Source organism: Bison bison, unplaced genomic scaffold, assembly GCF_000754665.1.
Source record: "Bison bison bison isolate TAMUID 2011002044 unplaced genomic scaffold, Bison_UMD1.0 scf7180017864182, whole genome shotgun sequence".
Classification (NCBI taxonomy): Eukaryota; Metazoa; Chordata; class Mammalia; order Artiodactyla; family Bovidae; genus Bison; species Bison bison.
The window spans coordinates 366,196-393,153 of record NW_011494754.1 but is presented as its reverse complement, the minus strand read 5'-3'; the positions used below and the strand labels follow the sequence as shown (position 1 = coordinate 393,153).

The 26,958-nt window shown below is 38.4% G+C and overlaps 2 protein-coding genes across 20 annotated transcripts in view; one reads left to right on the top strand and one right to left on the bottom strand.

Moving 5' to 3' along the window:
* SLC17A4 (solute carrier family 17, member 4) overlaps positions 1 to 9,370 on the top strand; it is a 36,306-nt gene extending 26,936 nt beyond the window's left edge. For all 5 annotated transcript variants that reach the window (XM_010843468.1, XM_010843469.1, XM_010843464.1 and 2 more), the window contains 4 exons: positions 5,096 to 5,228; positions 5,322 to 5,469; positions 6,298 to 6,388; positions 7,723 to 9,370. In XM_010843468.1, the coding sequence (XP_010841770.1) occupies positions 5,096 to 5,228; positions 5,322 to 5,469; positions 6,298 to 6,388; positions 7,723 to 7,869 (519 nt within the window). In that variant the 3' untranslated portion in view covers positions 7,870 to 9,370. The remainder of the gene's footprint in view (positions 1 to 5,095; positions 5,229 to 5,321; positions 5,470 to 6,297; positions 6,389 to 7,722) is intronic.
* SLC17A1 (solute carrier family 17 (organic anion transporter), member 1) overlaps positions 1 to 26,958 on the bottom strand; it is a 240,445-nt gene that overhangs the window by 182,220 nt on the left and 31,267 nt on the right. For 13 of the 15 annotated variants that reach the window (XM_010843484.1, XM_010843485.1, XM_010843471.1 and 10 more), the window contains one exon: positions 20,837 to 20,973. In XM_010843484.1, the coding sequence (XP_010841786.1) occupies positions 20,839 to 20,973 (135 nt within the window). In that variant the 3' untranslated portion in view covers positions 20,837 to 20,838. Of the gene's footprint in view, positions 1 to 5,780; positions 6,031 to 13,840; positions 14,544 to 20,836; positions 20,974 to 26,958 lie in introns of those variants that run through there. The other 2 variants (XM_010843482.1, XM_010843483.1) reach the window with 2 other exon arrangements.

Here is a 26,958-nt window from a genome sequence, read left to right as displayed (position 1 = left end):
TCCTAGCTCAGTTGGTAAAGAATCTGCCTGCAATGCAGGAGACATGGATTTGATTCTTGGATCAGAAAGATCCCCTGGAGAAGGAAATAGCAACCCACTCCAGTATTCTTGCCTGGAGAATTCCATGGACAGAGGAACCTGGTGGGCTACAGTCCATGGGGTCACAAGAGTTGAACACGACTGAGTGACTTTCACTACTGCTACAATACTATCATAAATGGCCTTTACTATGTTGAGGCAGGTTCCTTCTATGCCCATTTTTTGAAGAGTTTTAATCATAAATGGGTGCTGAGTTTTTTCAAAGGCTTTTTCTGCATCTATTATCATATGGTTTTTAATCCTTCAATTTGTTAATGTGGTGTATCGCATTGATTGATTTGCATATTTTGAATAATCCTTGCATCCCTGGAATAAACCCATGGACTTGATTATGGTGTATGAGCTTTTTTATGTGTTGCTGAATTCTGTTTGCCAAAATTTTGTTGAGGATTTTTGTATCTATGTTCATCACTGACATTGGCCTGTAGTTTTCTTTTTTTGTGTTGTCTTTGTCTGGTTTTGATATCAGGGTGATGGTGGCCTTGTAGAATGAGTTGGAAGTGTTCCTTCCTTTGAAATTTTTTGAAACAGTTTTAGAAGGGTAGACATTAACTCTTTTCTAAATGTTTGATAGAATTCTGTGAAGCCATCTGGTCCTGGGATTTTCTTTTTTGGGAGATTTTTGACCACAGCTTCAATTTCAGTGCTTGTAGTTGGGTTGTTGATAATTTCTATTACTTCCTGATTCAGTCTTGGAAGATTGAACTTTTCTAAGAATCTGTCCATCTGTCCATTTCTTCCAGGTTATCCATTTTATTGCCATATAGTTGTTCATAATAGTTTCTTATAATCCTTTGTAATTCTGCATTGTCTGTTGTAACCTTTCCTTTTTCATTTCTAATTTTGATGTGATTCTTTTTTTCTTGGTGAGTCTGGCCAAAGGTTTGTCAATTTTATCTTCTCAAAGAACATTTTAGTTTTATTAATCTTTAGCATTTTTCTTTCATTTCTTTTTATTTCTGCTTGGATCTTTATGATTTCATTCCTTCTATTAATTTGGGGTTTTTTTTGTTCTTTTTCCAGTTGTTTTAGGTGTAAAGTTAGGTTGTCTATTAGATGTTTTTCTTGTTTCTTGAGGTAGGATTGTATTGCTATAAACTTCCCTCTTAGAACTGCTTTGGCTGCATCCCATAGGTTTTGAGTTGTGTTTTCATTGTTTTCTTAGAATTGCTTTTGCTGCATCTCATAGATTTTGGAGTATTGTGGTTCCATTTTCATTTGCCTCAAGGTATTGTCCAATTACCTCTTTGATTTTTTCATTGACATATTTTTTTAAAAAGTAGAATGTTCTTTAGTCTCCACGTTTGTTTTTCCTATTTTTTCTTCTTATAATTGATTTCTAGTTTCATACAATTGTGGTTGGGAAAAACGCTTGATATAATTTTCTATCCTGTTAAATTTGTTGAAACTTGTCTTGTAGCCTGACATGTGATCCATTCTGGAGAACTTTTCAAGTGCAACTTTTCAATGTGTATTCTGCTGTTTCTGGATGAAATGTCCTGTAAACCCAGCTGGTCTATTGTGTCATTTATGACCACTGTTTCCTTACTGATTTTCTGTCTGAATTATCTGTCCATTAATGTAACTGATGTGTTAATACTATTATTGTATTGTGGTCAATTTCTCCCTTTATGTCTGTTAATATTTGCTTTATATATTTAGGTGCTCCTATTGCATATATGTTAGAAAGTGTTGTATCTTCTTGTATTGATCCCTTTATCATTATATAATCCCCTTTGTTTTTTTGTTCCAGATTTTATTTTAAAGTCTATTTTGTCTAATACGAGTGCTGCTACCACCATTTTATTGTGCTGTTTTCATGAAATATCTTTTCTCATCCCCTCACTTTCAATCTGTATATGTCTTTTAACTCTGAAATGAGTCTCTACAGGCAGCATACAGATGGGTCTTGATTTTTAACCCAATTACCTGCCCTGTATCTTTTGTTTGGAGCATTTAGCCCATTGACATTTAAAGTGATTATTGGTAGGTATATACTTATTGCCATTTTATTACTTGTTTCCTGGTTGTTTCTGTAGTTCTTTTCTACTCCTTTATTTTTAGTTTATTGCCTTGTGGTTTGATGTTTTAGTAGTATCCTGTGTTCCTTTCTCTCTCTCTCACATGCTTTTTTTTTTTTTCTTCTGTATCTACTGTAGGTTTCTGATTTGTGGTTACTATAAGGCTCATGTATGTTTACCTGTATCTACTTGTTTTAAACTGGTAGTCATTTAGTTCAAATGCATTCTAAAAGATCTACAATTTTACTCCCTTCCTCCATGCTTTGTATTTTTAAAATTTCATATTTTACATTTTTATGCTTATCCCTTCACTTTTTTAATAGTTGATTTTACATTTTTTTTTTTTTGTCTTTTAATATTCATGCTAGACTATTTAAGTGGTTGGTCTACAGCCTTTACTATTTTCTTTTACCAGTGGGACTTATGCTTTCCTATAGATTTTTACTTCTTGTTGTAGCCTTTTCTTTTCACTTAGAGAGGACATTTTAGCATTTCTTTTTGGGTAGGTTTAGTATTGATTAACTCTTTTAGTTTTTGCTTGTCTAAGAAGTTTTCTCTCCTTCAATTCTAAATGATAATCTTGCAGGGTAGAGTATCCTGGTTGCAGGTTTTCCCCTTTCAGCACTTTAAATACATCATGCCACTTCCTTTTGAGACCAAAAGGAAGTTTCTGCAAAGTTTCTGCAGGAAATCAGCCAATAGTCTTACAAGGGTTCCCTTGTATATAACTGCTTTTCTCTTGCTGCCTTTAGATTTATCTTTTCATCTTTAATTTTTGTCACTTTGATTATAATATGTCTTGGTGTAGCTCTGTTTAGGTTCATCTTGTTTGGAATCCTTTGTGCTTCTTATACCTGGATATATTTCTTTCTTCAGGTTTGGAAAGGTTTCTGCCACAATTTTATCAAATATACACATTTTTGGCCTCTCTCTTTGTTCTTCTTCTTCTGGGACTCTTGTAGAACAAATCATGAGATCTCTTAAACTCTTTCTTTTTGCAGCTCTGATTACTGATTTCCATTATTCTATTTTCCAGATCACATATGCATTCATCTATATCATCTAGTCTGTTAATTCTTCTCAGTATGTTTTTAATTTCAATTATTGTATTCTTTAGTTCTGGCTGGCTCTTTTTTAAAAATATTTTTTATCTCATTAAAATTTTCACTATGTTTATTTTTCTAATTCAGATTAGCATTATTACTAATTATTTGAACTCTGATACATTATTTGTTTCATTAGTTGTTTTTTTAAAGGATTTTCATATTCTTTCCTTTGAATTAAATTCCTCTGTCTTTTCATTTTGCTTAATCTTCTCTGTATCTATGAAATTAAGCAAAACAGTTACCTATCTCAAACTTGAAGGGATGTCCTTATGTAGAAGTATCCCTGTGCAGTCTTGTGCCCAGTGTCTTTGGTGGGAAAGCTAGGTTCAATGTTGAACATGAGTCACTCTTCCCCATGGTTTGCTGGTAGCTATCACGAGAGTAGGAGGTAGAACTAGAGGTAGAAGAGTTATAGCAAGAGCCATTTGTGAGCCAGGGCTTCTCCTCAGTTTGACAGCCAACACCACACTGTTTGTGTGGGGGTGGGTGGATGGGTCCCAAGTTTCTGGGTCAAAAGCCTTGAGGGTTGGTCTGATCTGGTTACATTCCTTTTGTGTGTGCTCTCCCCACTCCCAGCACTGGCACCCTCACTCAGGGAGGAACAGTGTTGGAGCAAGAGGAGCTGGAGTGGGTGCTTGGCGTAAGTTGGGGTGTGGGCTGTGGTAGTCCCAGCACCAATCAGGGTCCTGGACAACTCCTGATCTGCTGCCTTCATAGGCACCAGCAATGTTCAGACGTTATGCTTAGTCTGAGCTGCCTCTTTCCCTCACAACTGCATACTCTTTTCAGGCATGGCAGCCCTCTCCTCAGTGTGGAGCTGCACTGGGAGCAAGAGGGGCTGTAGCAGGTGCTCTGCTCAGGTTGATGTGTATGTTATGCAGTGGTGGGAAACCAGCCAGAGTCCTTGTCAGTTTCAATCTGCTTCTGCCTTTTTTCGGGAGTAAGCAAGTGTGTGCATTCTCTTCCTAAGTGCAGTCTAGGTTTCTCTTTTTCTTTTTATAGTCCGGCTATCAATCCCACTATTTTTCAAAATATCAGCTAAGGGGAATTGTCCTATTGGTGTCAGACCCCAGGGTGTAGCACTCAGTATGTGGTTCTCACCACTCACTCTCCAGGGAGCATCTCTGAACCTGTGTAATTCTCCCTCTTCTGTGTACCCTCCTAAGGATGCAAATCCTGATCCGATCACTTCTCTTCATTTCTACCCAATTCCATGTGGATCTTTCTTACAGTGTTGGTTGGATAACAGTCTTTCTGCCAGTCTCCAGTTTGTTTTTAGTGAGAATTTTCCCACATGTAGATGTATTTTTGATGTGTTCACGGGGAGGTAAGCTTTGCATCCTCTTACTCTACCTTCTTGATCTCCCTCCTCTATAAACTTTTATATTTATTAACAAATTGCCTTCCATGGGGCATTAATATTTGGAAGTGCCTAATTCCTCTTGGCATCACCACAGATCATGTCAAAAAACTGTTGCACTCTTGCCAATTTGACAAAATTTATCTCACAGTAGTTTTACTATTATGAGGTTGGTTACCTTTTAATACGTTTAGGAATCACTTTTTTTTTTTATGTGACTTGTCTTTCATACCGTTTGACTATTTTTTTACTTAGCTTTTGTTCTTTTTAATATCTATTTCCACAAGATCCTTATATATGACATTAGTCCATTTTTTTCAAACTGAACTTAATGTATATTTTTCCTCAGACACTAAAATTATATTGGATCATTCCAGTAACTTAAGTTTTTATTAAAGGTGCTATGTATATACAAGAAAAGCTATAGGTGTAGACAATCCACCCAGGGATCAATCTATGTCATGGTGGCTGTAGTGAGGCATGCACTTCACCTCAGTTTTGGTTCTCAGAGTGGGATACTGTCAGCCCTGCCATTTGCTTCTGCCTGTATCTGTGTTGTCCCTGGAGGTCTACTGGCAGATTTTCTCCTCTCCAGAAAAATCCTCAGACTCAATACCATCAGGAAACTCTTCACTGCTATAGGTAAGAACTGAGGTGGATAAAGGGGGTGGATGTGGGAAGCTTCCACATCCGCTCAGGGAAGCTTCCTATTCACTCTTTGTTCTTTTGCCCCAGGGGTTCTCTTCCCAGCTGCGCTCTTCACATCTGTTTACTGGGTTAGATCCAGCTTCAGCACCACCATAGCCTTCTTGACAATATCTTCTGCCATCAAAAGCTTCGCCCAATCAGGAGCCCTTGTCAACTTCGTGGATATTGCTCCTCGGTAGGGACCCCTTTGCCTGATCCTCACAGAAGTTCAGTTCAAATCCAGTAATCTGCTCTGACACACACGAGTAAAATGTGACATGTACTATGGGTCATAGGAAATTTCAGCACCAATCCTCATCCAAATAACTCCTGGAAGGGACCCAAAGCTCGTCAACCACTATTAAATTAGTTTTTCCAGATGAAAACAGGAGTCAGTGGCTGTACTCACAGTTCAACTGTGGGAGACTCATGCCAATCTCTTTCTGTTGGGAAATGCAGCAGTTACACAGGACTGGGTCACTGAAAGGACTCATAAACTTCAGAGGGTATGCTTATGTAAGCCTTTAATATAGGTAGAGGATAGCAGGAGAAACATTTACGTCTGATATAGGAAATATCAGAGATGACTGAGACTTCCAAATGTAGCTCCCAGGGACCATCCACGGACAGTTCACAGTCAACAGGACACACTTCATCTTCAGATAATGAACCATCAAATTACATGGGAGATACCTTGGTCTTAGGGGAGCCAATGTCTCATCCAATGAGAGATCTTTTATACCTAAAAACAAGGCTTCTTAGCAGAAGCCAAGAGAACATATAAAGTAGGTGCCAACCATCAATTTGTGCATTTGGTATAAAGAATGTTGACAAGTTAGTACACTTTATACCCCCCTGGAAATCCCAGGTCCTGGCACTGGATTATATGCATCACTAGTCAGTACATTTCACTCAGGTTTGACTAAGGACCAACACAGCCCCAGGAATCCCCAGATAAACACAGAGTTGCAACAGATCAGCTGATATGAACTCTATGCTTACACAGGAATATTGCTTTCTCCAGGTACAGTGCCTTACTCAGGGCACTATCACAGATCTTTTCTTACCTGGCAGGAGCCATTTCTCCCACGGTCAATGGATTTTTGATCAGTCAGGTAAGGTAAAATGTTCTGATGATGATGATAGTCACAAGAGTCACCTAGAAAGGTCACCCAGCTTCTCATTCTCATCCTAGGCTTATCTCATGCAGAGAAATCACCACATGTTCAGGGTATGAAGTGAAGGAGAATGCTCCACTGTATGAGTTTATGCTTTATGAGTTGTTAGAAGATGAGTTTCTCATGCTAATCATCAAATTTTCTAGGAATAATCACAGCATTTCTTGTAAAGTATAGAATAGCCAACATTCTGATTTGCCTGGGGCTGAGGGCTTTCCTGGGATGTGAAGCTGTTAATGCTAAAACCTTGAAAGTTCCAGGCAATACGGAAAGAGTTGGTCATCCTGTGTAGGAACCCAACAAATATTTATAGAAAAAATGAGCAAGATGCTGAGTAGATGACAGAGTGAAATAGCAATCTCCACCTTACACATATGTTCACCAGTGGTTAGTATACCAATTCCTCTGCCCAGTATTGCTTACATAGTGTTTTTACACTCATACAACCTTCTGTCCTGGGAAGTGAATTTAAAGTTGTCAGAATAAACAAATTCATCTGATGACAACTTCATATGACTCAGACTTGGTACAGACTTTATGTGAGAAATATGTATATGACATTCACATGACAATCATTCTTTAAGTTTTTTGTGGTTTCTACCAGTAAGCCAGGAAAATGGATAGAGAATAACCAAAGAAAGGGCTTTTTTTTGACATGAAGTCCTTTCTTTGTTTGAAGCTTCAGTTCTCTTCCAGCCCCTAAGAAACCATCAGAAAATGGCTGTTTGAAACAGAAATTCTCAAATTGCCCTTCTTTCCCTTGTTACTCACTTATTCATTCAACAAGTATGCAATGAATATTGGAATGGGCCATGCAATGTTTAAAAGAATAAAACAAAAGTCCCTGCCCTTGTAAGGTTGATATGGTAGGGGAAAAAAACAACAGAAAACTAATAAGCTAAACAAAAACATGATATACTGAATGATGGTAAGTGCTAAGAGAAAAAGTAAGGCAGGAGAGGAGAGCAGGGCATACAAGAGGGGGTGCAGTTACAGTTTAAATGGGGTGGCTGAAAAAGTAAGAATGGGAAGAATGGGAAGTAAGCAAGAATGGGAAGCAAGCACATGGGTGAAACAAATGGCTACTTGAGGGGAGTAACATTCCAGCAGAGGGAAAGGCCTGGGCACCAGAAATTCTAGGAACAACCAGGAATATATAATTTAGGGCAGAGTTGGGGGTGGGGTCAGTGGAATATGGTGCCAGAGCCTTTCTGCAGTAGGACGGACAAGAACAAGGAGACTGTTGATAACTTGTGGTTTCCTGCCTCCAGGATCCAGAGCTTGGTTGGAGAAATGTCTTCTTACTTTCAGCTGCTGTGGTCATATTAGGCCTGATTTTCTACCTCATTTTCGGCCAAGCAGAAGTGCAGGACTGGGCTAAATGCAGACATGCACCCGCTTCTGAGCGAACCGAGTGAGGCCTCAGATGCCAGCGCTTAGTTGTTCACTGTTTGCCCTCATGGACATTCCCCTTTCATACCTGCTTGACTAATTAGCCTTTCACCTTGAACTGGCTTTACTTTCTGTATCTTCTCTGATATACTATGTCATACTGAAAATGCTACCTGGAGATTTTACAAGGGATGGTGAGGGGAAGGTTAGTTATTTAACTCTAAGCTCCTGAGAGCATAGGTGTGTCTGAATTTCTATGTGTTCTCCACTCTTTTCACTGTTATTGCAACATATTTGGTAGAGACGAAATACATATTTCTTAAAATGGCACAGAGTTCCTAAAACCCTTGTTAATTTCTTGAGTGATAGGGAAGAGAGGAGAATCTTTTATTATAATATTTGGTCTTAGTCCTTGGTTCCAGACAGAAGAGCTTCTAAGATTCTCGCTAACTCTGGAGTGACCAAGGTGTCTTTGTGGTATACAAATGAGATGACTGGGGGCTGGGGGCTCTAGATAGCTTCAGGATGGGGGTTGGTTGCCAAAAGACCAAGACTTGATTAGAAGGTTGGAACTTTCAGCTGTGCCATCCCACATCTGGGGAGGGGAGAGGGGCTCGAGATTTAGTTATTCATCAAAGGCCAGTGAATTAATCAATTATGCCTACACAATAAAAATCTCTGTAAAAACCCTAACAGTGGGGTTCTGAGGATTTCTGGGATGGTAAACACACAGAGGTTCTGGGAGTGGTGCACCCAGAGACGGCATGCAAGCCCTGCATCCCTTCCCACAGAGCTTGCCCTATGCATCTTTTCTGTTTGACTATTCAAACAGAATAGTTTGAATAGTGTATAAACCACTAACAGTAGGTAAACAATTTTCCTGAGTTCTGGGAGTCAGTCTAGCAAATTATCAAATTTGAGGAGGGGCCATGGGGACCCTGAGTTCTGAAAATAAACAGAAGTCTGGGTACCTTGGGCACCCACTATTTTGATTGGTGTCTGAGCAGCCGTTATCAAAATTGAATTAGGTAGGAGCTTGGTGTCCACAGAGAACTGGAGAACTGCTTGGTGTGGAAACCCCACATTTGCTGTGACAGTGTTGTAAACAGAGAAACAATTTTTCTTTAGTTATCCAGATATAAGCTAGAGAGGCTAGAGGACAATTTCTTACCAAAGCAAAAGAGGACGCCAGAACCATGGGGAGTGAAGACTGAGAATCACAATAGGACTTGTATCCAAACATCCAGAAGATGAATCCTGAGCACTACTATCAAAAGAAATCCCCAAACAATGGAAGCCACAGTATATACATCCAAAGTCCTGGACCAGGAAGACAGAGCAGGGGACTAAGTTAGGAGGGATACAGGGACATTCTGAGGCTTGGCCTGGATAGGATGCCCAGGTGAAAAGTGTCAAAGCAGAATGGACATTAAAGACTGAATCCATTTTAGGATACTCCCAGGTGGTGCAGTGGTAAAGAATCTGCCTACCAATGCAGGAGATGCAAGAGATGCAGGTTCGATCCCAGGATTAAGAGGATCCCCTGGAGTAGGAAATGGCAAGCTACTCCAGTATTCTGGCCTAGAAAATCCCATGGACAGAGGAGCCTAGTGAGCTACAGGCCATTGGGCCACAAAAAATCAGACTCGACTGAGCATGCACCCACACACTCACTCTCTCTCTCTCTCTCTCACACACACACACACATACATGACTGTCACTTTGCTGTGCACCTATAAATATCATAACATTGTTAATCAGGTATACTCCAATACAAAACAAAAAGTTTTTTAAAAATGACTGAATCATTTTAAGAAACATACCTGCAATGAATGAGGTGGGGTAGTAGACTTCAACTATTTCAGACAACTTGCTTTCTATGGAGGCTAGCTTTGGAATCAGAAACTCCTCTTAATACTCCAGTGCTGGGGTGCTCTCCAGGGTCAGCTCTTTCCCTCTTTCTGGCCATCATGACCTCTGCCTCACATGGTGCTTGCAGCACCATGCAGATCCCTTGAATCTTGGCGAACAAACATTGTCCAGTTTCTCCCCTATTCCTTCAAACACCTGTTCATGCCGCCACTCCTGTCTCTGATGTCCTTGCTCTGCTCCTATGCTGGAATTCTACCTGCCTTCGGAGGGCCTCATTTAATATTCACCTGTTAACATGTCTTCCAAAAATGAGTACAATTCCTGTGCTGGTTTGACTCCATCCCAAATATCTGGACAGTGTATGTGGTATATCTGCTTTCATTAATCCCTCATGTGGGCAACATGAACACTAAATAAATATTCATCAACACATAACATGGAGCAATGGCAGAGATCAAAACCAGATATAGCTTCAACTGCTCAGGAGGGTGGATGACTTTGAATCAAAATACCACTCAAATGAATGTGCGATGTCTGTGGAATGAAATCATGAGAGGTATACCAGGCTATGAGAGTGAATGATAAAGGCATATGCATGCATCTGAAGATGAGGAAGGGCCCCCATAACAAAGTTTCAATTTTTTGCTAGGATCTGAAGAACAATAGTTAATTGATACAGAAGGTGGATGGAGAGAAATATGGTATAAAATAAGAAAAGACTGGTGGCAGGAGGGAGCTGGGAAGGCCCACCAAGTGGTTTTATTCTACGTTGCCTCCTATTTGGAAGGGGAAAGAGAAAGGTCTAAAGTGCTTTTGTCGGACAAGAGGACCAAAAAGTAGTGACACACCCTGCAGGTAGCCAGGCAAAGTGACCACCTCCCACAGAGTGATGCCAGTGTAACACAGTATTCCACAGCTGCTTCATTTATGACAGTTCCCTCTGCCTAGTATGACTGTAAATTTTTACGGTTTAGGAACCATGACATACACTATTTTGTAATATCTTTAACACAGAAGATATTAGCATCTTGTACACAGTAAGTGCTAATAAACTTGTGCATGCACGTGTGTGTGTGTGTGTGTATAAAATACTTGTTGAATCCCTATATGAGTCAACAATGAAATGGCTTTGGGGTGATATGAGACATAAGTTAGGAAAGAAATGAAGGGGAAAAAAGGATCCTATTTTGATCCAATTTTTCTTTAACTCCCTTTGTTTTACAAAACAGAATCACTTATACCCGTGGACTCTTCCTTATCTCATCTGATATTAAGATATTGAGAGACTAGGTCTGCTCCATTCCATAGCTACCACACAGTCAACTCCAGGCTCTCATCGGTGATGGTGAAGATGTTTGCCATCAGGGCACAGAGTTTCTTGTTTATTTATGAGCCAACCGTGTCTGCCTTTATTCACCTCTTTTCCTTCTCTAGGCCCTTTTATTTCTTTCTAATCTGTCACTTTTAGTTGCTTCTGAAAACAAGTGATTTCTCCCTGGGCCTGACTTATATTGGGTTGGCAAAAGGGTTTGTTCATTCAATACATTATTCAATAAAGTTCTTGGTGAAAATGAAAAAAAAAAAGTGTCTTTTATTTTTACTTAACACTGGACAAACTTTTTGGCCAGCCTAATAGTTTTGTCCCTTACTTTAAGGCTGTCCTTAAGTACAGAAATTTTCTTCAATTTTCCAGTAGCCCATACATCTAGGACATGGAGGAGTAAGAGCTGCAAATTGTGGAAAAGCTCTTTCACAAAGTCTTAGAATAAAATCTTATCTTCTTGTGTTTGTGCTATCTTTTATAAAGCAATTAATGCAGAGTAGAAGACAAATAAATCTGAGTTTAAATTTTAGATGTGTTATAAACAATACATGGACAAAAGAGATGGCCACAGCGTGTGCATGGTGGCAGGAGGTGGGGGTGGGGACTGGCTTCCTTGGAATCTCCATGCCATCTTCCTCCTTGGGTTGGTGACTGGAAGTTGATGACCCTCAGTTCCAACTCAGGTGCTGGTCCCTCTCCCCTACAATAAGGAGTTTAGTCTCAGGCTCTCTAAATACTCTGTTTTACACTAAGTTGTGTAGAGAAAGCAAAAAGCACACACAATGTCACTGCTAAGTTCTGATATCCAGTGGATATAAGAAAGTTTTATATAACAGTTTGAAGGAATAGTCCCGCTTAGTATATTTTTTCAAGTTTTTTGCTTTGTCCGAATTACAGGTTATCCTAGGTATTTGTTACACTCTCTCCTCTTGACTTAAAAATGGTGCAGTTTTGTCCTCCTTCCTTGTCCCTACTCTCACAAGTTTCCATGTCAATATCTTGCTAGGTCCAGGCATGTGGTATGAAGTCACTCACCATCTGCTCTAGACCTATGCTGTAACTTGAAAACAAAGACACTGCACACTCTTGGGGTCTGGGATGCAGGTAGTCTAATATTGCTTCCCTCCCTAATAAGAACACATTTTATCCATAGCATTCACAAGGCACACTTTTTGTTTTTGACCAAATTCCCATTCTCTGTAACTAATATTATTACAAAGAAAATGACAATGAAACTTCTTTGACCCTCCACCAACCACACACACTGGTCCCACTCAGAAGCATCCCAGTCCTTTCAAAGAGCAAGCTACCAAAACCTGTGGCAACTGCAACAGTGCTGTCCGGAAAACTGGACGGAAACTCAGTTTCATCTGGCTAGCAGGTGTCCAGATTAATTCATCTGCTGTAATGTTTTCCAAAACCCAAAAAAGGAAAGTGGCCAAGGTGCTTGCTTTGGGTATCAATCAGGGAGCCTCTCTGGGCAACATGAGGAAGGCACACTTGAAACATGGCCATTCATACAAGTAGACATTTTCTGGGTTTCCCAGTAGAAACAGTTACTCTGCCTAATAATGCTCAGTAAGTACCCCACATGTGTTTCTACATGTTAGCTGAATATAAATATTTCCTTAAGGTAGGCAATCTTGATGCATTTTTCCCACAGCAGGGAAAATGCTATTTAACACAGGTATTTCACCTATGACTGAGAAAAAAGTTTGTATCCCTCACCAAAATGTCACTCCTTTAAGTGCCCATAGTCCATTGGAAGAAATAAAGGTTTCTCTTGTTTTCTCTTTTCTGGGATGGCCTATATTTGGCCAAATGTATGGTGGCTAATTCTCTAAGAGGGTGTATAACAATGTTATATTGAAGACTAGCTATAGATGGCCATGTACAATAGCTATACAATTCCAAGTGAGGTGTTAGGGTACCTTACGGATATTATTCAGGATATGCTTTTTAAAAAATCCATATGGTTCTAAGACCATTTAGGATTAGATAAAAGTAAAAACCTTGTGAGCATGGAGTTGGAGAAAGGCTGAGAAAAGATTTTAAAACGTATGTTTTCCCCTCTAAGATCAAGAACAAGACAAAAGCATCCACTCTTGCCACTTCTATTCAATACCCCATTAGAACCTATTAGGTTCTAGACAGGGCATGTAGGCAAGAAAATGAAATAAAAGGCAGGGTCTTCCTTTAGAAGGCAGTGGTAAAAAATCGGCCTGCCAGTGAAGGAGACACAGGTTTTATCCCTGATCAGGGAAGATCCCACATGTCATGGAGCAATTACGCCTGTGTGATACAACGCTGTTCTAGAGTCTGGGAGCCGCAACTGCTGAAGCCTGAGCACCCTAGAGCCCATGCTGTACCACAAGAGAGCCACTATGAGAAGCCCGTACGACACAGCCAGAGAGCAGCCCCCACTAACCACAACTACAGAAAAGCTCATGTAGCAACGAAGACCCAGCACAGCTAAAAATAAATAAATAAAATCATTTAAAAAAGAAATAAAAGGCATCTAAGTTATAAGAGAAGAAATCAGACTATATTCACAGATGGCGTAATCCTCTATATAGAAATTGTAAGGAATCACTAAACTGTTTGAACTAATAAATGAGTTCAGCAAAGTTTTGGGGTACAAGATCAATACACATAAAACAGTCATGTTTCTACAGGCTTGCAACAAACAATCCAAAATTAAAACTAATTTCATTTACAGTGGCATAAAAAGAATACATTTAGGAATAAATTTAGCAAAAGAAATGTAAGATTTATACTCAAAAAGTAAAAAATTTTGTTGAAAGAAATGAGAGAAGATTTAAATGAATAAAAAAAATTGACGTTTATGGATTGGAAGACTTCAATACTGGTAAAATGGAAAAACTCCTCAAACTGATCCACAGATTTAACGCAATTTCTATCAGAATTCCAGCACTGTCTCTGTGGAAATTGACAAAGTGATTCCAAAATGGATACAGAATTGTAAGGGATCCAGAATAGCCAAAACAATCTTTAAAAAGAAGAATAAAGTTGGAGGACTCACACTTCAAAACTCTCCACAAAGCAAAAGTAATCAACACAAGAGTTGTACTAGCATAAGGATAGACACATAGACCAGTGGAATAGAATTCAGAGTCTAGAAATAAACCAATGTGTCCATGATCAACTAATTTTTGACAAGGATGCCAAGACCATTCAGTGGGGAAAGAATAGTCTTTAACAAATTGTCCTGGGACAACTGGATAGCTACATTCTAAAGAATGAATTTGTATCCCTAGGTTCACATCATTTACAAAAATTAAAATAGATCAAAATAGATCACAGATCTAAATGTAGGAGCTAAAACAATACAATTCTTAGAAGGGAACATAGAGATAAATCTTCACCACCTCAGAGTTGGCAATGGCTTCTTAGATATATAACATCAAAGGCATAAGCAGCAAAAGAAAAAATAGATAAAGTAGACTTCCTATATACTGAAAACTTCTGTGTGGCCAAGGGACACTGTCAAGAAAGCAAAAAAACAGCTTCAGAATGGGAGAAACTATTTGCAAATCACAGATCTGATAAAGATCTAGTATCTAGAATATATAAACTCAACAGTAAAAGACAATTCAATTGAAACATGAGCAGGACTTGAATAAATATTTTTTCAAAGAAGATATAAAAACGACTGATAATGCAATGAAAAGATGCTTACCATCATTAATCACTGTTTAGTTGTCAGTGAAGTCCAACTCTTTTGCAACTCCGTGAATTATAGCCCGTCAGACCCCTCTGTCCATGGGATTTCCCAGGCAAGAATACTGGAGTGGGTTGCCACTTCCTTCTCCAGGGGATCTTCCCAACCCAGGGATCAAACCTGGGTCTCCTGGATTGGCAGGCAGATTCTTTACCAGTGAGCCACCTGGGAAGCCCCATTAATCATTAGGAAAATGCAAACCAAATCCACTTCAAACCCAGTAAGATGAATATAGTAAAACAAAAAGAAAATAGGAAACAACAAATGCAAGGATGCAGAAAATTGGAACCTTCAGACATTGCTGGTGGAAGAGTTAAACAGTATCTCCACGATGGAAAACAGTAAGGTGGCAAAGACAAGTATGACAACACACCATGAATGAAATTCTGAGAGCTCTGTGTAACATACTTCCTGATTCATTTAGTTGCTACTGCCAAAATTTAGGTCCCATCCTAAGATTCTTCTCTCTCCTGCAGTCCATAATCTCCCTGCCATGTCTGCTTAGCTCTGCCTCCGGAGTCTGCATCTAACTGCTTCTCACCATTTCTTCTGCCTCCATCCTAGTCCACCATCCACCACCATCCTCCATCCACCAGCATCTTTGGCAATGAACTTCTGAAACAGCCTCAATCTGGTCTCCGTGCCTCCACTCGTTTCCCTAGAGACCTTTTCCTAGAAGGCAGCCAGAGGATCTCTATAAAGCATTAATCAGGCAAGTCATTCCCCTCCTCAAAAGCATTTAATTGATTCAATTATAAACAGAATTAAATTCAAACCAAGTCCTTCACATGATCTGCAAGCACTACAGGATCTAGCTTTTAACTAATTTCAAATCTCATTTCCTATCACTCACTAGATTCCAGCCCCATCACATCCTTGTTCTCCCTGTTAGGCAGACTCAGTTCACTCCCACCTCTGGGTTGTTTCCTTGCTTATTTTTGATACTTGAAGCACTCTTTTCCCTGATTGTCATGAGGCTCTTCTCATTACTGAACACAAATGTCACCTCCTGGACCTCTAGCTAAAGCAACTTTCCTGGACACTGCCATGCTACCCTCTTTCATGTTTTATATGGTCTATTAATTAGGACCTGGAATTGTCTTAACTTTCAGAATACATATATCATTCATCTTCTCTCCCCATTCCACCCCCAAAACACACACCTCACCACACACAACACAATGTAAAGCTCTTTTAGAATTAGAACTCCTGATGATGTAGCTGACTTCTCAGTACTTATAAAAATGCTGTAAAAATTTGTTATCTGGTTGAATATTAGAAAGCAGGGGCTTTTAATCTCAGATCTGTGAACTTTATAGAAAAAGTTACATCTTTATATCCCCAACCTCTGGTTGAAATTCAACATTTCTATCTATTATGAATGTAACAAACCACAGTAATAGCAGTATTGATGACTGATACCATATGAAATCATATATTTTCTTATGATATTACAGTAATTAATATCTCAATATCTCAATATATCTCAAAATACATTGTTTTGCTCAACACTATTTTGAAATTATAGTAGCTCTATTAGGCCTGTAGTTCTCATTATTTAATGAATTAATAAAGGAGCATATATATGATCATAAACATGCTTTTAAATATCTTTGATGACTTTCAACATAACCATTCTCCTTTGGAGTTCTCTGCATTATATTCTGAATTGAGGCCCATCACAAAAAAGTTAAGGAGCCTTGCTCTAAAGGACTTCATAGGCAGAATGTATGTCCCTTTACACAACTATTATATCTGGAACCCACTGAAATACACTCAAAGATGCAAAATCAAAAAATTGTAAAGACTGGAGAACTACATCATACTCCAAATAACTATTTGCTAAATTCAAAACAATGAGGGAGATTTGCTAAATTCAAAACAATGAGAACCAAATGAAAAAGTGACATCGGAAATCAACTCACAGATGTATACCAGACTGAAAAGGTAGGTGCATTCCTCTGGAAGTAAGAGAGGGTAACGCCCAGGGCCTGGGGCTGCTATATCCTTCCACCAGGAGGAAGTGCATCTAGGAACCAGATAGACCCTTGCAATTGTGGCATCCCATGCCCTTTAGCAGTGGCTTCTGGGTTGGAAGAGAAACACGTGGCTGTGACTCAGCTCTTTCTTCTTTTCCCTCGGTTTCTTAAATGAAGATGGGAAGTGGAGATTGACCAACTTTGCAACAGTGTGTCAGTTTGACCGAGAAATACTGCCGATTCCAGAGATACAACCCCCACACACTGCCTAAAGCTGACAGCCCTTAAGACGTAGGTGAGGAAAGAAACAACAGTAGCACGTCAAAACAGAAGGCAAGGCTGAGGAAAATGTCTCCAGAACTATCACATTACCAGGGCTTGCGTTCCCTGAGCTGTCTTAGGGTCTTGCCTAGAGTCTGAAAAGCAGATTTCAACTCCTGGCTCTCCAGCAGCAGCCTGATGGGAAGATGGAAACAGCGACCAGGTAAACAGGAATATTGAAGAAATTCTATCCACAACATTTGTTGTTTGAGGAATTACAATCTCTGGGAGAATAGATCCTCTCCAGGGAAAAGTAATTAGAAAAGTCGAGTATGTTAGATATTTTGGAAGGGGAAAGAAGGCAGAAAAAGAATATGGCAAGGTAAGGGGAAATGACCACATTTTCAAAGAAGATTTAATTAGAGTATAAACACAACCCAAACTTACAATATTTCATAAAACTTCCAAATTAGTAGAGGCAGGCAAGGGAGCAGGAAGAAAAGGAGGACAGAGAGAATATAAAATGACAGAAAATGAAGTCTATTTCTAATTGAAATGAATGCAGTTGGAACTCAGCTAACATAGGAGACAACATTCGGAATGGGTGAAATCATTGAACCCAACTATATATCCTTTTACGAAACACATATAAATGAAATGACTCAGAAAGGTGGAATTTAAAGGCTATGAAAAAGTGTTCCCGGGAATCTAAAACAAGCACAAATGTACAAAATTTGAGGTTGCAATATCAATATCAGAAAGTCAGTTAAGAGTAAATATCATAAAATGGAAAAGGCTTTATAAAATTGAAATTAACTTGTCAAAGTATTTTGGAAATTGTAATATAATCTCAGAATATTCAATAATGACTGCTTGGACATAAACAGAAATAAGTAGAAATAACCATAATGGAAAACTCTTATAACGTTTAGTATTTAATACGTCAAATATATGCAAACAAGTAAGATTTATAGGGTCTGAGCAGTGTGATTGTTTTCATAGCTGTGCCCACTCTGTACCTTGGAAACAGAAGAGGAACTTTTGCTAATGCCTATGAAATATATCCTAGTGCTGTATGTGCTTATTCATAACAATGACCTCAGTAATTCCTATATTAAAATATTTGTATGAGATCCCATATTTTTCAACTGCTAGTTATATTCCATTCACCTACAAAATGTATTAACAAAGATGCCACTGATAGACATGTTTAATTCCAGATCCAAATTTTTGCCATTTCTAATCAGCAATCTTGAGCATAAATGCATCTTGGTGAATTTTTGTGAGTGCACCATTTATGGAAATTTCTTGGTGCTAGCAAGCTGAGTCAAGTTAATATTGGATTAATAATGATCAAATTTTCCTCCAACCATCATTTGGATCATTTCAATAATTTTGCTAACTAAATACCTTTCAATAAATTTGCTAACTAGTTATTGCCATTCAACATGAAAAAATATTTCTGTATTAATAAGTTAGTCAGGAAACTTACTACATGCACTTATTTTTTCTGTAGTTTTCTAGCCGCCCCAGTTACATTTTCTAGGTAAACAATTGTATCATCAACTCATAATGGTAATTTTACCCTTTTCCAATGTGGATTCCTTTTCTTTCAGTTTCTCTCAACTTCTCTCTTAAGTGAAAACCTTGTACATCAACCAAGATGTGGGAGTAGAAAAACCTTACCTCCTCTTACAAGCACATCAAAATCACTACTTGCCGAATAATCATCCATGAGAAAGACTGAAACCTATCAGAAAAAGATCTACAACTAAAGGCAGAAAGAAGAACCAAAATGAGATACGTAGGAGGGGCAGACTCACTGTATAATCAAGTCCCATCACCGCAGGTGGGCTAACCACAAATTGGAAAATAATTATAGTCAGAGGTTTCCCTAAGGAGTGTTTCTGAGCCCCACATTGGGCTCCCCAGCCTAGGGGTCCTGCACCAGAAGACAAGCCTCTCTTCATCTGTGATGTATACATGTGCATTCTGGCCAGAGCCCCTTTACCAGTCTCTGTCATGATAGTTTCTTCAGGGAGAGAAAGAGGAGACCTTGGGGAAGACCTGGGATGACTTTGAATGAGTAAAGCAGTTAGGCTGTGCCTTGCAGAAGCTCACATCTCCAAGGAGAGCTCTACCACAAGTGCCCACAGGGGCACACCTGTTTCCTGTGTGCCATGCTTTCTGGGTTCCCTGTGGACAGGGCCTCAGCCACCACTTCAACATGAGTCTCAGATAGTATATAAATATGTCCAGGTAATTCAAGTGGTTTAATTCTGCATGTGCATTCCATTCTCTCTCCAACATTGTGAAACCTTACTACTGGATTATACCATCAGCTGATATACTATTACATCTAATTCTAAAACAACAAACATATAAAATTTCCCTGCTGTACCACGCCATTTCTCTGCTTTCCTTTAGAGGGCTGTCTATTCTGCTGTCTCCATTTCCTTAGCCACAGCAATCAGATGAGAAAAAGAAATAAAAGGTATTCAAATTGGAAGGGAAGAGGTAAAACTGTCATGATTTGCAGATGGCATAATACCCTCTATAGAGAACCCTGAAGTCTCAGCCCAACACTCTTTTAATCATGACCTTGGACATGAAAAGCAGACCATCACCAGGATCCCAGCAGTTTTCCATGTAGTATATCCTCATCACAACCTCTCCCCCTAAAAGTAATGACTGTCCTGACACTGGTATAACATCTTCTGTGCATGTCTTTATAGATTTATCATCTACAGATGTTTCATAGATTTATCACCCACACATGTTAATAGACTTTAGTTTTGCCAATTTAAAAAAAAATTGTATGTCTTTTAAGTCTCTGAATCTAGAGATTCCCCCTCCATCACTCTTCTTTTTTTTTATGATTCATTTGTTTAAGACACTTACAAAGCTGTTTGGATTTGCTGATGATATCCTTAGGATTTAGTTCAACATATTCTCTGTTCTCTGTATTTTTTACAAAACAGTAGCTGTATCCAGAGGTTTGACCACATTCACTTTGATCTTTTTAGCAAGACCTCGGTGCTGGTGTGTTCTTGTATCAGGAAGTACAAAACATCTCTCTCTTTCTTTGTGATAATAGCCTAATGCTCAACCCTAGATCTCTTAATTCACTGGGGTTTGTAAAATGGGGATATTCTACATCTATCAATTCTCATTGATGTATTAGCTAAACTGATTCTACAAAGGGACATTTCTCCTACTGTTTACTTACCACTGATGGAGTTTAGAGGAAAAAAGGCACAATATCAGATTCTCCTTTGAACTCTAATGGACCCTTTGTCTCCATCATTTATTTGAAAAACCATTCTAATTGGGATCATCTTTAAAGTACCTCTTGCCAAACCCATTAATAAATTCTCAGAATCTTACATAATTTGACCCCTTGATAGCATTTGCCATGGATACTCATTCCCACCTTTTTCACTTTTCTTCTGAGATACCACATTCTCCAACCATCCTTCCTACTTTATCAAAGGCCCTTCTCAGTTCCCCTTTCAAGAAACCACCTCTCTTCCTCACTTTTAAATGTTAGAGAGGCCCATACTCCCAAATTTCTATCTCTAGCCGCAACATCTCTCAAAAATTCTAGAGCAGTACAGCCGCTGGGCTGCATGCCATTTCATCAAGGTGTCGAATAGTTTCAGACTTTACTTGGCCCCCTCTAATCCCCTGAACCTGCACCCCTTATTTTTTCCCATCTCAGTCAGCAACACCACAGTTTGCTTAGAGGCCATTTAGCTTCTTTCTATCCTGCATCCAGAGTTTCAAAATCTGCCCTTAATTGAATCACTTCTTACCTTCAGAGATAGGTGTTTTGTCTTTCTTTAGCCCATTCTTGAACTTCTGCTTTAGCAAATATAAGGTAGAAGATTAGGCTTATCATGTTATTGGCTATCATCAGGAGGAAGATTTTAAGCCAGGGAGATTCTGCATCCTGAGGAATTAAAGTGCAAACAATTATAAACTATTGTGTTTTGTAACATTTAAAATGTAGTATTAAAATTAATATAGGCTTGATGCAGGTCACTTAAACATGGCAAAACATTTTAATAAGGAACAAAAAGTTAAATTTCACTCTACAAAGATAATCACCATTTGACTTATGGTTTGTGTCTACGTACATATAACTTTTCATGTATAAAATTGCATGAATATAGTGCTAAAAGCCAAGAATGCATATGGTTTTATATTCCGAAATATCCCATAAACATGTTTGTACATTAGGAAATATTTGACTGTATCATATCTGTTACTGACTTGTAATCCAGAGTTTAGATTTATAAAATTTATAAGAGCACCCCTTATTTGTTTAAAGTTGTTTTTCACTTTTTGTTGCTATAGGCTTGAATAAGTTGGTGATTAATTACAAACACAGCAATGCTTTTGAATAAGATTTATCAAATACCCTTTCCTTATTTATGAAAATGGTTGATAAATTTTCTATTTCAGCCTATTAATATGATCAGTTTCATTAATACATTTTATTAATAAATAGAGCCACTTTACTTTCTTAGAAAAGGGCCTACTTAATTATGATGTTGTACATATTTTAATATATTGATGAATTCTATACACAGGTAATTTATTTTTGGCATCCATACTCAAAGATGATATTAAATTTCAGTTATATTTCAGATTTTGATCAGCTGAGGTTAAATTTTATAAAGTTAAATGTAAAATGCATTGTGATTGCATTTTGGTCTCTGGTGTCATGCTTTTGAAGGATGGATGTCCTGTCTGAAGTTTAAATAATTATTAACTCCTATTTTACTTTAGTATCTTTATTATATCCTTTCTTCATTTACATTTGTTATCGTCCATAATTAACATGAGGGTAAATATGAGAACAGAATGTAATTATTTTTTTTTTCAAGTGGGCTCACCACTGTGTTTTTAAAGAAATCAATCCATTCCTTCTGGTTTGAGATGAAACTTTATTATAAAGAATGTGTTTTTTTTCAGAACTTGACCAAATCATCACTAGTTTCATTTAAAATATAATTTAAGAGAAGTTGAAAAGTTTCTTGCCAAACTAGACATTAAATATATTTAATTATAATGATTTCTAGAATTAAAACATGCAGAATTTGACAGCTAATAGGTAAAGAGAGTGAAAAAAAAAAAAAACCAAGATGTGTTTAGAAATTTAATGATAAAAAAAGTTTTGATAACTTTAATAGAATTTACTGTCATTTGGAATTGAAGTCCAACCTAGAAATTTAATGTGCATCTCCCTTCTAATATTTTCACTGATGTTGCTCAATAAGTGTGCAGTCTTATTCATATGGACTTTGTACAATTTTCAAAATACTCATAGGTGTTTTGCAATATTAGTTGACACTGTGCTTTTTCCACATTATGCTATCTAACTTTGATTTCACCCTCCACCCCATGCCAGGAAGATAATCACAATCTCTGTCCATAGTGTTGCATTTTTCCTCTGCATTTACCTTGTGTATATCAATAATTTAGTTGTCTTGACAGGTGTGTTTGCTAGCATTTTCAGAATGCTAAACAATAGGATGGCTAGCAATACACTTTTATTTTTCCCGATTTAAAAGTATATGAGAATAAAACTTCTAATAGCTGTTATTCATTAAACACAAACATCTAATATCCCATGAATGATCTGATGTGGTAATTACCTTAACTCCGTGAAGTTTCTATGTCATCTTAGGCATTTACAGCTAGAGACACTGAGATTAAGGAGTGTTTCCAGGTCACATATCTTGTAAGTAGCTAAGACTTGAACAAGATAGTTTTGTTGGAGAAATTGAAACTGCTAAGAAACTGTTAGGCCTTCCCTTGTGGCTCAGCTGGTAAAGAATCTGCCTGCAGTGCGGGAGATCTGGGTTCAGTCCCTGGGTTGGGAAGATCCCCTGGAGAAGGGAAAGGCTACCCACTCCAGCAATGTGGTCTGGAGAATTCCAGGGACTGTATAGTCCATGGGGTCGCAAAGAGTTGGACATAACTGAGTGACTTTCACTTCACTGTTAAGTAGCTGATTCTCAATGTTTCTAGTATTTTTGCTTAAGCTTTTTTTCCTGATATCATCATCTTTGGTTAATGTTTACTTCATCTTTTTTTTGCTGTTCTTACAAGTTTCAATGTTTCTATGTCTATTTTAGGTATGTGTGTTATATATTTATTTTTTATTTATATAATATTTATGTATTTTATATAAATAATTTCTCTATGAGGTATGCAACTGTGGATTTCAGTTTATCCTACTTGTCATTATTGATTTTCTTAAAGGTATGAATTGCTGTATTTCTGTAAAACTAGAAAACAATCACTTTTTCTTCAAATTTAACTTATGTCCTATTCTCTTTTCTGGAACTCCAGTTAAATGTATGTTGGGCCTTCTCCCTGAGTCCACACATATTCTATACCTTCTATATTTTTTTATGTGATTCACTCTGGATAGATCCTCCAGATAGGTCAAGATAAAGTAGGTTATACTACAGATACTAATACCCGCTCCCTAACCCCTCAGAAATCCTAGTGGCTTTTAATGGCAGAGATTTGGTTTTTATTTAAACCAAAGGTTTATAGCTTCCCCAGTGGCTCAGTGATAAAGAATGCCAATGCAGGAGATGCTGGTTCGATCCATGGGTCAGGGAGATCCCCTGGAGAAGGATGGCAACCCACTCCAACCTGGGAAATCCCATGGACAGAGGAGCCTGGAGTCACAAAGAGTTGGACACAACTTAACGACTCAACAACAACAACAAGGTTCATAGCAAGTTGACTAGAGATCATACTCCATGTCTCTTCATTCCTGGCTCCTGGTTGATGGATTTGCAGTTGCTTTTCTGACTGTTGCTAGTTGCTGTGTCAAAACAAGAAAGTGGTCTGTTGATTCTTAATGCTTGTCTTCAGAATGAACACATAATCACTTTCTCTCATGTGTCACTGGTCACAATAAGTTATATAAAATATATATAACTTCAAGGAAGTGGGAAATGCCCAAGAGGAGAACCAGAAAAATTATTGTATCTGCAATAATTACTTCCCAGCCTGCCCTCTGCTCCACAAATGGATTCACTTACCTTCCTCTATGCTAAACACACTAATCAAGAGGGACCACTCCACAGGCCCTCCAGCCCTCCCTTCATTTGCTTCAGAGCCTCACTGAAGAACATTCAAACATTCACCAGGACGTGGCTCTCAAACTGTCTGCCTAGCAGTGTGTTATCAGCATTGGTGTGTGTGTGTTCATTCGCTCAGTTGTGTCTGACTCTTTTGCGATCCCATCAATTATAGCCTGCCAGGCTCCTCTGTCCATGGGATTTTCCAGGCAAGAGTACTGGAGTGGGTTGCCATTTCCTACTCCAGGGTATCTTCCTGACCCAGGGATTATACCCACAACTCTCACATCTCCTGCAATGGCAGGCAGATTCTTTACCACTGAGCCACCTGGGGGTTGTGTCAGCATGACTAAGGACCTGTGGTTTCTGTTTGTTTCCCAATCCTCCTTTTCTGAAAGGAAATATTTATTGCAGCTATTGGATCACTATGCTACCATTATATACAGCATGATAGAACATATATAGCCCCTGGTATAGAGGGTTCTCTCCCAATGAAGGGGTGGACCCATTCTGCACTTTGAACAAGATGGGACTTTGGCTGTCTGTTGACTTCTTACAGAAGGAGTAAAATTGCTGTGCATGTAAGTTTTTATACATTTTCAGGCCTTTAAGTTGTCTTAAGAGAATTGATCCAAATTCCTTACCTTTCCCATGAATTGAAGCAGAAGCCTCACGAATTCTCTTATTAGATGTATTTAATCTAAATTTTTAATTTTTATATTTTTAATTGCCAGAAGTTAGATTTAGCTCTTTGTTAAACCTTATGCTTCTTATATGTTCAATCCTTTTAGTTCTTTAAATATATACATATATGTCCTATCTGATCTGATTTTGTGGTTTTTATTCTTTTCTCACATGACATTTCATTTCTGCAAGCATTTTGTAATTTTTGATTGATTCTGAAATCATATTCACCAAAACTTTATGCTTAAGAAATTCTGGAGGATGAATTTTAGGGTTAGTTTCTTCAGAAAAAAAATTATTTACTGTTTCTAGACATCTGTGGACTACTTGAAATTAATTTCTTGGCTTATGGCATTAGGACCCAACAGAGTTTGAATTAGGGTCTCAAATCCTTGTGAATGGTTTATTGTTTCAAATGTTCACAGGAGTCTTTATTCAGATTTCCCTCTCCCTTTGTAGCTGAAGCTGAGACAAACAAGTTTCCTTACTGGGCAGACAACTTCAGTCAGTTCTGGAGTCATGTTTCTTGCCACCTTTTGGGAAAGTCAGCTCAGAAGGTCCAAATGAGTTCATTGAAAGGCTGAACTGGCTGAATGGGCTACATGCTCAGGAAGAGAAAACACACCCTGGTCTTTAAGAGTTCTTTTTTATTGAGGCCAGCTCTCTGACCATGGAGTCTCCATGGTTATAGTGATGTTTTCAGCCTTTCTGATACCATAAATCCTAACACATGATGGTGGGGGGCTGCCAAAATTGTGGGATAAGGAGCATTTGGAGGATTTTCCTGTAAACTGCTATTTCTCAGCTTGTAGATACATGGTAGTAGTGGTATCAGTTTATAGTCCCTAGTGATTACAGTTTTATGTCAGCATTTTCACTTTGGCTCTTCTTTGTGAGTGGTTTTGGGGGTATTACTGCTTGTGCTCTGTTTGTCTATAATAACTGAAGCTATAGATCACCCAGCATGGGCAATTTCCCCAAGGCAGCCAGTGGCTTTGCTGGTTATTTACCTCTCTGGAATCAAGCCCTTCCTTCATTTTCAGTCTCTGAAATTTTCCCTTACATTTTTTTTTCAAGGTCAAAGTGAAAGTGACCTTAGTCGTGTCCGACTCTGTTACCCCATGGACTATACAATCCATGGAATTCTCTAGGCCAGAATACTGGAATGGGTAGCCTTTCCCTTCTCCAGGGGATCTTCCCAACACAGTGATCGAACCCAGGTCTCCCGCATTGCAGGCGGATTCTTTACCAGCGGAGTGACAAGGGAAGCCCTTTTCAAGGTCAGGCATGCCTTTAACATGATTGTTAAAATTTGATAAGGCACTTAAATTTCTTTGAATATATATTATTAGGTTCTGGAACCACAGAATTCATTAAATTATGTTGGCAAAGACTGTACAGCCATTTGAATCCAGGGGGGCGGAGAAAGTATATTCAGGTGTTACAACAGTCATCGTATCAGTACAATAAATCATGGTCAAAGATAAACCAATCTAGCAAATAGTAAAGTGAAAGTCACTCAGTAGTGTCCAACTCTTTGCGACCCTATGGACTATACAGTCCATGGAATTCTCTAGGCCAGAATACTGGAGTCGGTAGCCTATCCCTTCTCCAGCAGATCTTCCCAACCCAGGAATCAAACCAGGGTCTCCTTCATTGCAGGTGGATTCTTTACCAACTGAGCTAACAAATAATAAACTTATTATTAATAGTTACTGGGTAAATAATCTGTGGCTTAAGAAGAAAAGTCAGAGTAAATGTGATGGTTGAGAAATGGTTTCCAAGCAAGGCAAAGACTAATAGCGTTTTGCCAAGAAAATGCACTGGTCATAACAAACACCCTCTTCCAACAACACAAGAGAAGACTCTATACATGGATATCAACCAGATGGTTAATACCGAAATCAGATTGATTATATTCTTTGCAGCCAAAAATGCAGAAGCTCTATACAGTCAGCAAAAACAAGACCAGGAGCTGACTGTGGCTCAGATGATAAACTTATTGCCAAATTCAGACTTAAATTGAAGAAAGTAGGGAAAACCACTAGACCATTCAGGTATGACCTACATCAAATCCCTTATGATTATACAGTGGAAGTGAGAAATAGATTTAAGGGCCTAGATCTGATAGAGTGCCTGATGAA